Genomic DNA, 16,676 nt, shown 5'->3' with positions numbered 1-16,676 from the left:
ATAGTATAAATCACAGACATTTTATTTACATGCACCTTAACAAGTATGAGTGTCATAGAGAATTATTAATTCGTTACGCTTCTGTAAATAATTCAACGTTATTGGCAGCAGTTAGAATAAATTTGCGTAACCGTTACGGCTGAAAGAGTACAGCAGCAGTTACGATAATGTTTCCTGACCTAGTTTTTTACTTGTGGGCGGTTGATTTTCTGTTCTAGCGTTTGTTGTGCCGCATCTGTTGAACGCAGCGCCACTTTCACGTCTAGTGTTAATTTTTGTAATTATTATTATTATTACATATATTATCATTTGCCTTTGTTTGTCCACTTAGCTGTTATAACTTATTAATGTACTAAGAATTAAATTTTTAAATTAATTCATGAACTTTTTAGACATACAGTGAACCTATGATCCATTCAATTCTATTCGATTTAAAAATGAGTGTATGGCACACTTAGTTCTAGCCAATATCAAAATGAATTTTGTTTAATCTACTGATTTTAATAATGGAGAAAATTAAAGTATTTTTGATTATTATCCATACATAATTCACTTAAAAAATATATTAAAGTATGGGAAGAATGTTTGAATGGTGCCATGGAGATCCTTCACGTACCACCGTAGGTACTTGTCACGTAGACTCAATAATCACTTCAATTATTTGGCTGCAGTTTGATAAAATTGTAGACCCATAAATTCCCACTGTAGTCTTCCTGTCTGTCCGTCGTTAATCTCGAGAAGAAGGTTAATTATAAATTCTATAATTCTTTTTTATATAAGTATTTAAAATTAAATGTATTTTAAGATTTATATTTGTGATATATTTTTTATAATGTTCTCAGATCCACAAAATATAATTTTTGTTTAGGTATTATATTTGCAGGAAACTGCGATGCAAAGAATTTAAAAATTGAAAACGATGTAGAGACTGACAGATTATGGTGGTGGTTTTTTCCCGAACCTGATCCGTTTGAAGAAGATCTAAAAACAATTGAATCATTGCTTAAGCGTTTATTCAAAGTAAGTGTTCCTTTTTATAATAAAAATATAAATTATTTCCATGAATTTTTATTTATTTCATAGATATTTTTTAAACTGTCGGATGGCCATTGTCCTGAGTGCCCACCAGTGAACGATGGTAGTCGCGGGATTTCGCCTGATCAATGGGACTACCCACGTGGAGTTTTCCGTGATTTTCACGTGTCCAACATTAAATTGGGTCATTTTTCATTACAAAGTCCATCCGTGAGGCACACTTTTGCAGAGCGCTTAAGTGTCGCTTTATCGCTTTTCTTGAATCCAATCCAAAGCCGCGGATGATCTTTAAAAATATTCATGTGTAATTTAAACAAGCTTCGTTGGAGCTGTCCCATGATGGACTTGGGAGAATCCTACCAGGAAAATCCAATGTCTGTCCTATTTTCACATGGGATATTTTCAATTCTGGTGTTCAATAAAGCGCTTCATAGTGTTTATACAGCAAAAAGAATATAAACCAAGAATATATGTTTTATAATATTTGTTTTTTATGATATTTAAATACGAAGTATTATGGCATTTTTTTTCTCTACAATTATTACTGCTTTCAAAAATTAAGATCCAATATTTTGAAGTCTCTTACAGTTCTTGTAAGCAAATTATCAGACTTTATTTACATTATTATAATTTAGGTTATAATAAAACACTTTTTCTGCAAGAAATAATTTTTTTATTTTTAATATTTGATATACTTTTTTACAATTAATTATTGTTTATTTGTTTTCATTTTAGTGTAATAATTAAATTTCTTAATTCTTATACGAAAATTTTTATTAGTGTAAATATATTTTCAGGACCATGAAAATTTATCAGTATGTTCATCATTATTTAGTAAAAGATCTTTTGATATTGAGAAACGTATATTTAACGTCACAAATTCGACTGAAACTACTCCTAATGAAGTGGGATCAACAGTAGATACAGAAGGAACTACACCAACAGAAGTGAACCCAACTTCTGAACAGGAATCAACAGTAGATACAGAAGGAACTACACCAACAGAAGTGAACCCAACTTCTGAACAGGGAACAACAGTAGATACAGAAGGAACTACACCAACAGAAGTGAATCCAACTTCTGAACAGGAATCAACAGTAGATACAGAAGGAACTACACCAACAGAAGTGAACCCAACTTCTGAACAGGGAATCAACAGTAGATACAGAAGGAACTACACCAACAGAAGTGAACCCAACTTCTGAACAGGAATCAACAGTAGATACAGAAGGAACTACACCAACAGAAGTGAATCCAACTTCTGAACAGGAATCAACAGTAGATACAGAAGGAACTACACCAACAGAAGTGAACCCAACTTCTGAACAGGGAACAACAGTAGATACAGAAGGAACTACACCAACAGAAGTGAACCCAACTTCTGAACAGGGAACAACAGTAGATACAGAAGGAACTACACCAACAGAAGTGAATCCAACTTCTGAACAGGAATCAACAGTAGATACAGAAGGAACTACACCAACAGAAGTGAACCCAACTTCTGAACAGGGAACAACAGTAGATACAGAAGGAACTACACCAACAGAAGTGAATCCAACTTCTGAACAGGAATCAACAGTAGATACAGAAGGAACTACACCAACAGAAGTGAACCCAACTTCTGAACAGGGAACAACAGTAGGTACAGAAGGAACTACACCAACAGAAGTGAATCCAACTTCTGAACAGGAATCAACAGTAGATACAGAAGGAACTACACCAACAGAAGTGAACCCAACTTCTGAACAGGAATCAACAGTAGATACAGAAGGAACTACACCAACAGAAGTGAACCCAACTTCTGAACAGGAATCAACAGTAGATACAGAAGGAACTACACCAACAGAAGTGAACCCAACTTCTGAACAGGGAACAACAGTAGGTACAGAAGGAACTACACCAACAGAAGTGAACCCAACTTCTGAACAGGGAACAACAGTAGATACAGAAGGAACTACACCAACAGAAGTGAATCCAACTTCTGAACAGGAATCAACAGTAGATACAGAAGGAACTACACCAACAGAAGTGAACCCAACTTCTGAACAGGGAATCAACAGTAGATACAGAAGGAACTACACCAACAGAAGTGAACCCAACTTCTGAACAGGGAACAACAGTAGGTACAGAAGGAACTACACCAACAGAAGTGAATCCAACTTCTGAACAGGAATCAACAGTAGATACAGAAGGAACTACACCAACAGAAGTGAACCCAACTTCTGAACAGGGAACAACAGTAGGTACAGAAGGAACTACACCAACAGAAGTGAACCCAACTTCTGAACAGGGAACAACAGTAGGTACAGAAGGAACTACACCAACAGAAGTGAACCCAACTTCTGAACAGGGAACAACAGAAGGCACAGAAATCACACCAACGTCAGAAAAACCAACTGAAAGCGCTCCATCCTCTGAAGAAATAACAACAGAAACAACTAAAATTACGCCTACTACAGATCTTCCCATTTCAGCAGTTATAAACAATATTTGTTTGATTCCATCCAATATAATTTTAAGTCTTTTCTGCGTTTTAGAGTTTGTTCAGACTACTTATAACAACGGTTTCCTGGACACTGCGATGAAATGCATTCAAGCTATAATAAATGAAATTAATATGAATAAACAAGATTGTTTGTGCCTTACAGGTGCTATCATAGATATATTAGATTATCTCATATCTTTGTTAAAACCGAAAACTTTTTTTTCTTCCATTATTTCCTTCTTCATAGATTCCCCAACTTTTAGTTGTCCCGTATCACTTTAATTATAAATCACAGTTGATAATTTCAATTAAACTAAATAATGTTCTGATGTGAAATTTGTAACTTTTGAATCTATAAAATAAAATTTATTTTTTGCTATTGTTAATTTATTATTGATATATACTTAAACAATCATTAATTCGATAACGTTGTTTACACATCATTCTTCACGATATACAAAATTATAATTGAAGAATAGGTGCTTACTAGAGACCTGAGAATATCACTCTTATGGAATCCGAATATGAAATCAGATATGTTGGAATGAGACACAACTTAAAACATACCTTTTTCTATCTTGTCTCGTCTCGAAAGAGAACGTACGATAGAGTCAGAAAATTAAGAGCGTTTGGAGGTGACCTATGGTCTTTTTATACGAAAATTCTATCCAATCAGATTATTTGAAATAAGCCCTCCACACTTCTGTCACGTGCCAGTAGTCAGGCAGTCTTGCAGATAGTGTGAGAAATCCCACACTAACTATAGCTTTCGGAGAAACTAGAACATTTTTTTCCATCAAATCAGAAAGTTCCTTTATCAAATTCACTTAATTTTAAAAAATAAATAGACTTTTATAAAAAGTAATATTGAAAATACAAGCAAATTTTAATTAAATGAAGCCATAATCATACGTTAAAAACGGTATTAATTTAAAATTATACTTAGTAGCATTACACATATATTCTGTTTCCCATGGAAGTGCTCAATCTATAGACGTGTGTTTACCAGGTATATGAGTATCTCACTGATCTAAGGAACTCTAGTTTGAGCCTGGATCAGCTTAGAGATTTACAGTGATTGGCTAATTATGCCCCATTCTTCACTGTCAGTGCGGCCTGGCTAAACTTATGATAGTCATGGAAAAGGGCTACTAATGTAGTCAAGGCATTATAATTATAAAAACGAAGATAATGTACTCTTGTTATAATACAGCGATGGCCATTAAAATCGCTACACCATAACTAGTATATACATGCAGAGCTCTGGATTAAATCTCTGTGTTAAATTGTTGATTCGCAATAGCATATGTAAATACTATAGGAATTTTTACATAAGTTTTAGTTTTGCAATCAGTGTGAACATTCACTTATAATGTCAAGAAAATGTTTATATATAATTTTGGTTTTTGCTGTATTTTCGTATGTATATTTCTGTTTATTCATGCCAGTATTTTGGTACGTTTCTGTTCATCTGTTTATTTATGTCACTATTTTCGGCATGTTTGTTTATTTATGTCACTATTTTTTGAAAAAAAGTTCATGTGAACTATTTACTGATTAGACTAACTAAACCTGTAAATATTCGAAAGATGTGGTTAGATCATATTATTTTCACATTTGTGAAAAAATAAGTTTATGGTATCCACCTTCCTCTCAGCAATTGTAATTAATTATATAAACACACCTGAATTCAGGTGTGTTAATGTGTTAATTTAAGAAGTTTATGGTATTTGATGTAAGACATTTTTTAAAAATCCCCATCTACCTGTATAGTTGTAGGTCCAAGTAAATCCGGAAATACTACATTAGTTAAAGAAATTATTATAGGTTTATCATAAACATTTCTATTAAAGAAAGTGATGTGGTGTTATTCTGTTTTTCAGCCATGGTTTTTGAAAGAAAAAGTTTGAATTTATTGAAGGATTTGCAGAGAAGCTTGAAAACGTATATTTAGTAGTAATTGATGATTTAATGAATTCATTATCTGATAAAATTAGTAAAGTATTTACTGTTAAATCTCGTCCTTATAATTTAATTGTAATTCTAATAATTTAAAATTTATTTCCTCGAAATATGATAATGAGAGATATAACATTAAATACACATTATTTGATTATATTTAAAAATAAACTAGGTGAAAGTCAAATTATATGTTTAGCTAGACAAGCTTTTTCAAAAAATTATTGTTATTTTACCAACACCTATATGGATGCTACAACTGATCAACAGTTATTTATTAATAGATTTTCATCCATTAAGCAACAAGAATTATCTTCTCAGATCATCTTGTTTTCCTGATGTATGTACCAAAAAGCACCATTATCACAACGACGTGCATTATTAACCCATGCCACTCCACCAGAAATAAAAGGAATTTGTGAAATATGTTACAATATTTTGAAAGGAATTTTATCAGTGATATAATTGAGAAAATTTAAATTACTAATTACAAAATTAGCAGATAAAAAGTTATCGTTTAAAATGGAAAAAAAAACATATTAATTAATCAATCTGGAAAATTTCTTCCATTAATAATTGGTCCAATACTGGCTTCTTTAAGTGGAATTGTAGGTAAAGCTATTGGAAAATTTAATTGATATGGCTAACAAAATCATCATCTTGCATCTTTTGGTGGAATCAGAAAATTACAAAAAGCTTGAAAATTACCTTATTTTAAAGTTAAAGAATGGTTATTATTTCGAGATGTTTATACTCATCATAAATCTGTAAGATTAGAGTTGTCTCGTAAGATAACAATATCCTTAAGACAAAATGAATGGTGGAAAACAGATATAGTTGATTTAAAACATTTAGCTAAAGACAATAATGGTTAGAAATATTTACTTATAATTTTTGATATGTTTTCAAAATACAGTTATATAATTCCAATCAAGAATAAATCAACTAGGGTGTCCTAACAGAGCCAAACAATAAGGAGTTGGAAGTTGAAATTTGGTACACAGTTAGGGTACGTCACGAGAACGCACACTAAGAAGGGATTTTTCGAAATACTTCCCCACGGGGGAGAGGGACAGGATTAAGGCTTAACACTTTCATCAACAATAGAAGTGTTAAGTAACAATGGAAGTGTTAGGTAACAATGGAAGTGTTAGGTAACAATGGAAGTGTTAACAGTGGAAATTTCAACAATGGAAGTGTTACGTAACAATGACAGTGTTAAGTAACGATGGAAGTGTTAACGGTGAAAATGTCAACAATGGAAATGTTACATAACAATGGAAGTGTTAAGTAACAATAGAGAACAAAAGATAGGAATGTGCAACATTTACGATCGCCGGACGAAACAGAAAAAAAAAAGAAAAAAAGTAATATGTTAAAACACATTCGATTTTCAAATTTAAACAAATTAGTTTGGTTTTTCTCGACCTTTCTTCTTTAGAACATTCGATAAAAATCGAACGATATAATCAAAACACGTCGTGAAAATCGAACAATATTAGAACATTCGATTTTCAAATTCGACATTTCTTTAGAAATATTTAGTTCGTTGATGAAACTACTCTTTTTCTTTTGTGAGTATAACGTAATAATCTCAATCTTCGCAATCGTTATTTTTGTTCTAGAAACGCCAGACCTATCTGCTAGTAAATTATAAACGGAAGTTTCTATGCTAAAGAAATACAGAAAGTTAAAACATCTGTTAAAGATTTCTGGATTTTTTTCATTGGTTATATTTTAAATATGGCTAATGAAAATATAATTTTATATAAAAATATGACATTGAATTATTGGAAATCGATATCAAATTTAGATGATCAGTTCTTTTTACTACTACAAAAATTAGGAAATAACTGTCTTATATTGTAGAAAAACAATTGAAAACAATACCTATTGGATTGTATCATACACCACAACAATTGTTCACAGAATCATTGGATATTCGAAGTGTATTGTTATCTAATAGAAAAGTAAAATTAATTATATTTAAAAATTCAAAAATGGAATTTGAAAATAGATTAAGAGATATATTAAGATTTACTAATAATAAATTTATTGAAGGAGAATATATTAGTCAATATCCTGTAGATTTATCTGTTGGAATTGATGAAATACATATTATTTGTAATATTAATTCATCAGTTTGAGATTTAATCCAGAGTCCTGCAAGTAAAATATCCAGTCAGAGATTTAATCCAGAGTCCTGCAAGTAAAATATCCAGTCAGAGATTTAATCCAGAGTCCTGAAAGTAAAATATCCAGTCAGAGATTTAATCCAGAGTCCTGAAAGTAAAATATTCAGTCAGAGATTTAATCCAGAGTCCTGCAAGTAAAATATCCAGTCAGAGATTTAATCCAGAGTCCTGCAAGTAAAATATCCAGTCAGAGATTTAATCCAGAGTCCTGAAAGTAAAATATTCAGTCAGAGATTTAATCCAGAGTCCTGCAAGTAAAATATCCAGTCAGAGATTTAAGCCAGAATCTTGCAAGTAAAACATTCAGTTAGAGATTTAGTCCAGAGTCCAGCATATATATATATATATAACTCTCACGAAGGCAGCATGCAACAAAAATGAAATTTGCATGAAAGGTACAACATACTGGGAGTTCTGTACCTCAACATTAGCTGTCAATTTAATCGTGTCTTTCTCCCATTATACAGTGCGTGTCTAATAATCATGATTTTACTATTTGTTTCCTTCCTGGTGTAGGATAGAATTTCCTATTTCCTTCCCTTTAATGACCATCAGTGTAATACACCTCAGAAGAACTGTGTGGTTTGGCTTCTTTCAGATGCACTTGATTATAGGAAACAAAATAGAAAAATGCAATAAACCATTTCATGAGAAAAAATTACATAAATTCTCAGCACTTCGAACAAATTTTATTAAAGTGCCATCTGTTATGAAGACGAAACATTAGTTTTAATTGTTTTGTAATAGAATTTATTAAATTATTATGTAGGAAAGGAAAAATATTTTATATGCTATATTTATATGAGATTTCAGATATTTTGATAGATAAGTGGTTGCCCAACCTTTTTTACTTGTTCTTTTTTTCTAATACTATATCGAATCCACCAAACACATTCTACACATAAAAAATAAAAGTAAATTACAAATAGGACGAAGGAAAAACTCATTTATTAATTAAATATAAATAAAAAATAAAGTTTTGTGTTGTATTTTAATGAAGTGTCTGTCTCTTAAAGGCTCGCAAGTGAGTCACTTGCGATCATCCATGCTAACATATTGACTGTGACGTCAGTAACTTAACACTTACTTTTAAGTGGCAATCAGTAACTGTCTCTTTCGTATGAAATGAAATAAGGCATTCATTTTCTTTTCACGTAAAGCAGATTGACATGCAGTAGTTGTGACAACAGTAACAGTGCTACTTCTCAATTATCACAGTCATAAAACATGAAAATTTTTTAAAAATATAAAATTATATTCGTTAATTTCACATTGTAGTCTTCTATAATCTGAGATATTAACATGTAAGATAATTATTAAGCACTCAAATAAACTCATTAACACAGTAATGTTACATTTGTGTCGACATGACACGTTCCTTAGCAAATTTATTAATAAGATCAGGTGTAAGAAGTGTTCAATTCCGAAATTTGAAAGTTTTAGCCAGTGTAGCTGAGTGAAGATTACATGATTTACAAAAAATTTAGTAGATAGAATAACCCACTTAGTAGTATAGTAACATGTAGAAAATATTATAGGAATTAAGTGAGTGTTACTTATTAAGCACGTTAGCACTTATATATATATATATGTAAGTGCCCCTCCAGTATAGTATACGAGAGAAAAATAATAACGTAACACAGAAATAACGTGACGCGTGCGTTACGTTACGCAGGGACTAATTTATAGCGTGTGTTTTCTTTTCTTTCCATCAAAGCATAACTAAATATATTACTTAATTAAGTTTTAATAAGTTCATTTAAAACACTAAAGCTAATATTAACATTAATTTTCACATTAAAAATAATAAAATCAATGGATATTTTCAATAATTTAAAAATTAAACTAAAAAAAAAAGTGTGTACCTCATAAACTGTGAAAACAACAAATAGGTTGAGCAGGTGCCACGACCGAATTTCCAATTAAAACACCAGATGTTATATTTTTTGGTAAATATACTGGAGTCTCGTTCGGACTTCGTTATAAATTTTCACTCGAAAGTAAGATAGTAGTCTTTATTTTGCAATTTAACTGAAGAGAAGATGAATAATATACTACTTTTAACATTCTTTGGTAAGTTTTAACGTATTGTTTTATGAATAACTCATTATATATATATATATATATAGACTAGCATATGAGCTGGCGTTGCTCGAGCAAAAAGTAGTGATAGCGAAAATTAAGACCCTCTCCCTCTCCCCTGTGTGGGGATTTCCAAAAATCCCTTAATTTTCATTCTTATAGTGTACCCTAATTGTGTACCAAATTTCAACGTTCAACTCCTAACCATTTAAGCTCTGAGCTTAATATTATTATTATCAACCATCTCGATATATATATATATGTTTTTTATATTGAACTTCTACAGATCAGTAATTAGTAACGGTACTTTCAGAGCGATTAATGCCGTTATATCTAAATATTAATATTCTAAGAATATTTAAAAATGTTTTCCAATTAATAATATCACTCAAAATACAATATATTTTATTTATTATAAAGCAATAAAGATTTTTTAATAAATTAAAATAAATGTATATCTTTGTTTTTAAAACTAATTAATTAAAGATATAAAAATATTAATTAATAAACGTTTAAGCAATTTATTTAATTAATAAATTTCAATTGATTTTTATAATTTTGATTGTAAGATACTCAACTGTTAATTCATACGTTAATTATAAATTATTTTTTACTTATGAAATTAAAAATTAATTAAGTTTAATTCTGCTAATTTAATTAATGTCTGATATTAATTTAAAAGTTGATAAAATTATAAATAAATTCTCCTGACTGTTAGGCACGAGTTTTATAAAATAGAATTTTATCGGTTATCGTCACTCAGTTGTTTTTCTGAACAGGCATTATGTTACGTGTGCTGAAACCAGCGCCATTCTCTCGTATATTGTTAATCTTTGGAAATACAGTCAAACCTCTAAACGACGGCCATTGTAATGTTCCCCTCAGTTGTTTGCAGGGTTTTTTTATATGCATTTTTTTATTACCCCAAAAAAGTTCCTGACAACATGGCCGTCGTTTAGAGTTTGCCATTATTGCTCTATCGTTTGCATTTATGTAGTGCTTTTGTTTTCATAGTTTCTCGTAGTAAAACAATTTGCTTTTAGATTAGTAATTTTTAAATTATTTATGCATACTTTATATATTTTAGACTATTACTATTTTTTATGAAGATTTTGCCCTAATTAGTTCAAGTTGCCGTGAGAATATTTTTGAGCTGCAATTTTCAAATTTGAAACCCACACATTCCCACTATCGGCTGTCTGTCCAGATGTCGTCCTTTGTGTTTCTCCTGAACGGAGTTAAATAGTTGAAAATCCGGACTATGTGTGGAAAGATTATGGGCCAGATGCCCGAATAACTGTACCTGAACTTCTGGTATAGACCGAAAGTTATGATTTGAATTCAAAAAATTATTTTATAACTCTTCCTTCCTGTGGGCATTTCCACAATAAATATAGAAAAGCCGCCCTCTTATCGCCCACAAAGCCGAAAAAGACACATTCTTGGGGCTTCTTAAACACATAATGTATTAAAATTTACTCTAGAATTCATATGTAAACATACAGTAATTTTTATACATAAAATTTTGTTGCTGGAAGTATTTTCATGTCGTTAATTTGTTTAAATTAAAAATACAAAGTATTAAATTTTAATTCGAAATTGTAAATTAAATGCAAAACTTTTTCGTTTAGGTATTATACTTGCAGGAAACAGCGATGGAAGAAATTTAAATATCGAAAATGGTATTGGGAGTGGAAGACAATATACTTGGTTTGACAGAAAAATGGAAAGTATAAAATCAAAATTCACATCTTTATTTAACATGGTAAGTTTTTAAATAATAAATATAAATTTTGGTATATTTCTGTATTCATTTTAATATAATTACCAGGATCAATCGGGATAGTTCATTTTAGAATATCTTTGACTATTTTCGCCTAAATGGGTCATTTTTTAAATGCATTCATTATGGATTTTGACGGGCCCATAATAGAGGTGATGTGGAAAGGTGGCTCCTCACATTTATGCAGACATATCCGTACCTAAACTACAACATCCTTACTAAAAATCTGATATCTTTCACTCGGCCATTCACCAGATTCCTATTTTAAGTGGACTCATACACTAACTGTTGTATACTAGGGCCGGAGAAACCTAATTGACTGTTCTATATTTTTTTTATAAAACTTATCTGGAATCTCTTAAACACTAGCTGAATTAAACCTGCTGTCCCAAGAACCCAAGACCGACTGCTGGTAGTTGGTCATGAGTTCGTGCCTGGCCACGTGAAGGTTTTCGGATTTTTTCACCTCTATAACACTTAAACAGGAGCCAATTTCCGACAGAAAATCATCCTGGGAGGCATCCACCTCAGCAGAACGCCACATGTTGCGTTTCCATAACCAAATTAGACCTACGCAAATGGTTCGGCAGAATCACTGACAGTAATTAATTAAGACCTTGTTACTGTCATAAGATAAAAACAAATAAATCCAAAAAATACACTTTTACATGTTTGATTATCTGAAGATATTTTCCAAATATCTTTAAAATATTACTCTTTGTTAAATTAAATTTTTTAAATTTTATTTACAGGAATGTACTGTGGATATAACCAAGTGCTTTTCGTTATTTAATGAAAGATCATTTGATACTAAAGGAAGAATAAATATTGAAATACATATTGGTACAGGAAATAATGAAACAACAACTGAATGTGAAGAAACAACAACAGAAAATATTTCAACAACAGGAACAGAAAACACATCAATAACACCAAAAACTACTACAAATTCAGAAGCTGAAACAACAGAAACAACACCGACAACAACAGCACAAATCACTACAACTTCGGAGGAGCAAACAACGACAGAAGAAACAACCGCGTGTACTGAAAGCACTCCACAGGAAACAACAGAAACAACACTAACGACAACAACAGAAATAACGCAAACGACAGCATCAGAAACAACAACAGAAACAACACCGACAACAACAACACAAATTACTACAACTTCGGAGGAGCAAACAACGACAGAAGAAACAACCGCGTATACTGAAAGCACTCCACAGGAAACAACAGAAACAACACTAACGACAACAACAGAAATAACGAAAACGACAGCATCAGAAACAACAACAGAAACAACACCGACAACAACAACACAAATTACTACAACTTCGGAGGAGCAAACAACGACAGAAGAAACAACCGCGTATACTGAAAGCACTCCACAGGAAACAACAGAAACAACACTAACGACAACAACAGAAATAACGAAAACGACAGCATCAGAAACAACAACAGAAACAACACCGACAACAACAACACAAATTACTACAACTTCGGAGGAGCAAACAACGACAGAAGAAACAACCATATGTAATGAAAGCACTCCATCCAAAGAAGAAGAAACAACAGAGAAGAGTACAACAACGACTACTACAGAAACTCCAACAACGACATCATCAACAACAAAGACCGAATCAACGACAATAACAGAAACTACTACATCACACGAAGAGAAAACAACAGAAATTATTCTTACTACACAAGATCCGATTTTTGAATTGTCAAACAGTTTGACAAATATCTGTCCGATGCCATTAAATGTAATTTCAACTTTTTTCTGCGTTTTGGAGACCGTTCAAATTGCTAAAAATGACGGTTGCCTAGACTATGCAATGGGATGCACTGAAGCAATTAGAAATAATATCATTATAGGGAAAGAACGCTGTGACACCCTTGCCACTGCTGTCGCAGATATAGTAGTTTATCTTGAATCTTCATTAAAACCTAAGCCTAGTATTTTGTCTGTGAACTCTTGGTTCAGTGTGACCTCTTGGTTCAGTACTCCAAAACTTACTTGTCCAATAAATTTTTAAAATATTAAATAATATTCCTACGTGGAATTTGTACTCTTTTGAATTTATAAAATAAAATTATGGTGAAGGATCTTTGTTTACAGTTTGTTTTCCAAATCACGTAACGGTTGCTTGCAAATCGTTCATTATACTGTGCGTGAAAGTTGTTATTAAATTCAATAACAGTTAGGTCTATTTAATTTTTATTTGATGCACATAACACAATTGGGATATAATATTATTCGTAAAAACCTAATTCCAATTAAAAACTTACCGTTAGCTGGTTTGCTACAAACACCACAAGGAAAGTTATGACTGGAAAAAACGATTTCTGAAAGGAAGACATCTCGTGTATGTTTGAAAAAACTGGAAATTAAACAACATAATAATAATTTAAATAAATTAATCCATCATTTTTTAAAAACCCCACCAATGAGTTGCATAACTTTCCCGGCATAACAAGTAAAATTGTGTGGCGATATGTTTTGAGATTACATAAAGATTAATTTTCAGGGTAGAGATGAGTTTTTTAATAGTAAATGAAAATAAGGAAAAAAGTCGTCATTATTCTGACCACAGTCGACTCCCCCGCTCTCTCCCCACCTACTCGACCTTAAATTGCCAAAATTTAGTAGCATCAATTTTCTGATGAAACAAATCTCCGTGAAAAATTCATGAATTATTAGGCACAGAAATTAAATTGGGTGAACTGGGTGAACAAAATCGCACAAGAACACGTACTTTCAATCTGTTCTTCAAGATCAGGAGCGAAGAGAACAAGCTTGTTTGGCAGACAGACAAACAAACAATCACAGAAAACGAAGAAATTCAGAGCTATTCAATGGCAGCGATTTGAATGGATAAATAGCTGGAACACTATTTGTCCGTTCAAACACGTTTTGCGAAGTAATGACTAGACCGATTTGAACGAGATTTTGAACTTTAATAGAAGTAATAAAATAGCGTGTCGTGAGTAGAACCGAATTTTAAAATTCTACGTACAACGTGAGATATCGAGGTTCAAAGTTCATCTTCATGTTAAGTCGATGGAAAAAATTTGTTTGTCTTTAATATTTAGGATTTGTCATATACCAATTAGAAGACAATCAAATTGCTAAAGTAATTAAATAAAATTTTAATATAAATATTAAGAAACAAATTAAATAAACGAAATATATATATACATTTAGTAGCATCAATTTTAAATATATATATATATATATATATATATATATTTAACTTTTACAACGTGTTACTAATATATTTTTCATGCCTATTATTATTTAATGTGTCTTCTGCTATCGAATTATAATTTTTCACATCCATCACTATTAGTTTTAACTATATATATTGAAGTTTATAAACATAAAAGTAGTTAGAACAAGCTGTTTGGATAATTATAAATCTAAATTAATTAAAGCTAATAGTGATGGATGTAAAAAATTATAATTCGATAGCAGAAGACACATTAAATAATAATAGGCATGAAAAATATATCAATAACACGTTGTAAAAGTTAAAAAATAAAGTTAAAATTTTAATAGCCCCCTCTATCATCATATTTTATTTTAAAAACTTTTTATAATCTTAACTATCATAAAATGACAGAAAGATTAATTTTGAGGGTAGGGATGTGTTTTATAAAAAAATTGTAAATGAAAATAACGAGTCAAATAGTCATTAAATGTGACCTCACTATCGATATGTAACACAACATCCTTTATCTCTCCATCCCATTGACCTTCAACCACCAAAATTTAATAACGTCAATCCCTAATACACAAACCTCCTTTTAAAATATCAGAAAAATTTAACATAAAATACAAGAGTTATTAAGGTTCAAACAGGGTAAACAGAATCGTGCCACACACACTAACATCCATACACACAGAAATACCCTCGGAGTTTCTTTTAATTTCTTGACGTCTCAAGGTGTCCTAAGTACAAAACTGTAAACATCTTGGGAGGTAATTTTTTCACTGATCGCCATACTTTACCAATTTTATGTACAACGGCCGCGAAAGTAATAAAACAAACACTTAAAAAACTTTCAATAAATGTTTTTAATAATGTAAAAAAATATTTCGTACACCCAAATATGTCTATTCATTTAGTATTGAGAATTTATGAGTAATTTATCGAAATAGATTGTTATGTTTACAGAGCGTATTGATCTAACAACTTTTGTTACGTGTAAATATTTCATACGCTGAATAAACAGAACAAAATGAAATGTTAACAAAAAACAAATTATGTTTTCTTATAACAAAAACAATATTCTTGAAGTCATTACAACGTTCTTACGCAAGTAATTTTTTTTGAAGCACATTAACGAATGTCTTGGTTACTTACAGAACAAAACTGTTGTATACACTATGAGTGCTGTTTCTGTTCTAGAAATCTTTTCCGAAAATAATTCAAAATATGACAGAAATGTAAGTACAGAGAGCAGATGGAAGCCTCTAATCAAAAACATGACATTGTTTGGACTGAAACTAGATAAGAAGCGATTTACTGTGCGCACCATCATTGTATTGTTAGCAGCGAAGATATATCCATGCTTCTTCGTATACGAAAGAATATTTATTGATTTAAAAGAAAATTTATCAGCGGTGGATTTTATTCTGATGTCATTTGTCGTTTTTTCATTATTGATATCAATATTGACATTATATCATTTTCATTTTAAGAAAACTGAAATTAATTTTCATTTTTCTAAGTTGTTTAAGATATCGGAATTAAAAATAAGAAGCAATGTCACCACGAGATATCAAATTGTCATGATTACACTCATCTGGATGAATTGTGTCGTATACAGTCTTACTTATTTTATTGTTCTGTATACAACGGATAATTTACCAGAACTTTGGGATGTTACTAGAATATCTCATCTCAATCTCCCACCAACAATTGCTTACGTTCTGTCATTTCTAGCGTACATTTCATATCCTGTATTTTTGATGGTACCCGATAATCTTCTCCACGTATATTTCATTGTAATTTGCAAGGAAATTCAAAATGCATTCGATACCATACGCAATCGACTTGATTCTTCTGAAAATCTATCGAGAGATATCAAATTACTTGCTATTGTTTACATGGATGTGGTCGCCATC

The 16,676-nt window shown here is 31.2% G+C and overlaps 1 protein-coding gene across 1 annotated transcript; it reads right to left on the bottom strand.

Annotated features, from left to right (window-relative positions):
- Positions 1 to 2,126: 2,126 nt before the first annotated feature.
- Positions 2,127 to 3,504, bottom strand: LOC136977356 (uncharacterized). Its single transcript, XM_067272816.1, has 2 exons — positions 3,075 to 3,504; positions 2,127 to 3,016 (listed from the first exon to the last, which is right to left on the bottom strand). The coding sequence occupies exons 1-2, from the start codon at positions 3,502 to 3,504 to the stop codon at positions 2,127 to 2,129; spliced, it is 1,320 nt and encodes a 439-aa protein (XP_067128917.1).
- Positions 3,505 to 16,676: the final 13,172 nt, after the last annotated feature.

The sequence above is a fragment of the Centruroides vittatus genome, unplaced genomic scaffold (assembly GCF_030686945.1).
Source record: "Centruroides vittatus isolate TY-2023 unplaced genomic scaffold, ASM3068694v2 contig_455, whole genome shotgun sequence".
Lineage (NCBI taxonomy): Eukaryota > Metazoa > Arthropoda > Arachnida > Scorpiones > Buthidae > Centruroides > Centruroides vittatus.
Note: the sequence above shows the minus strand (reverse complement) of the source record. Positions and strands in the feature narration are given on the sequence as shown.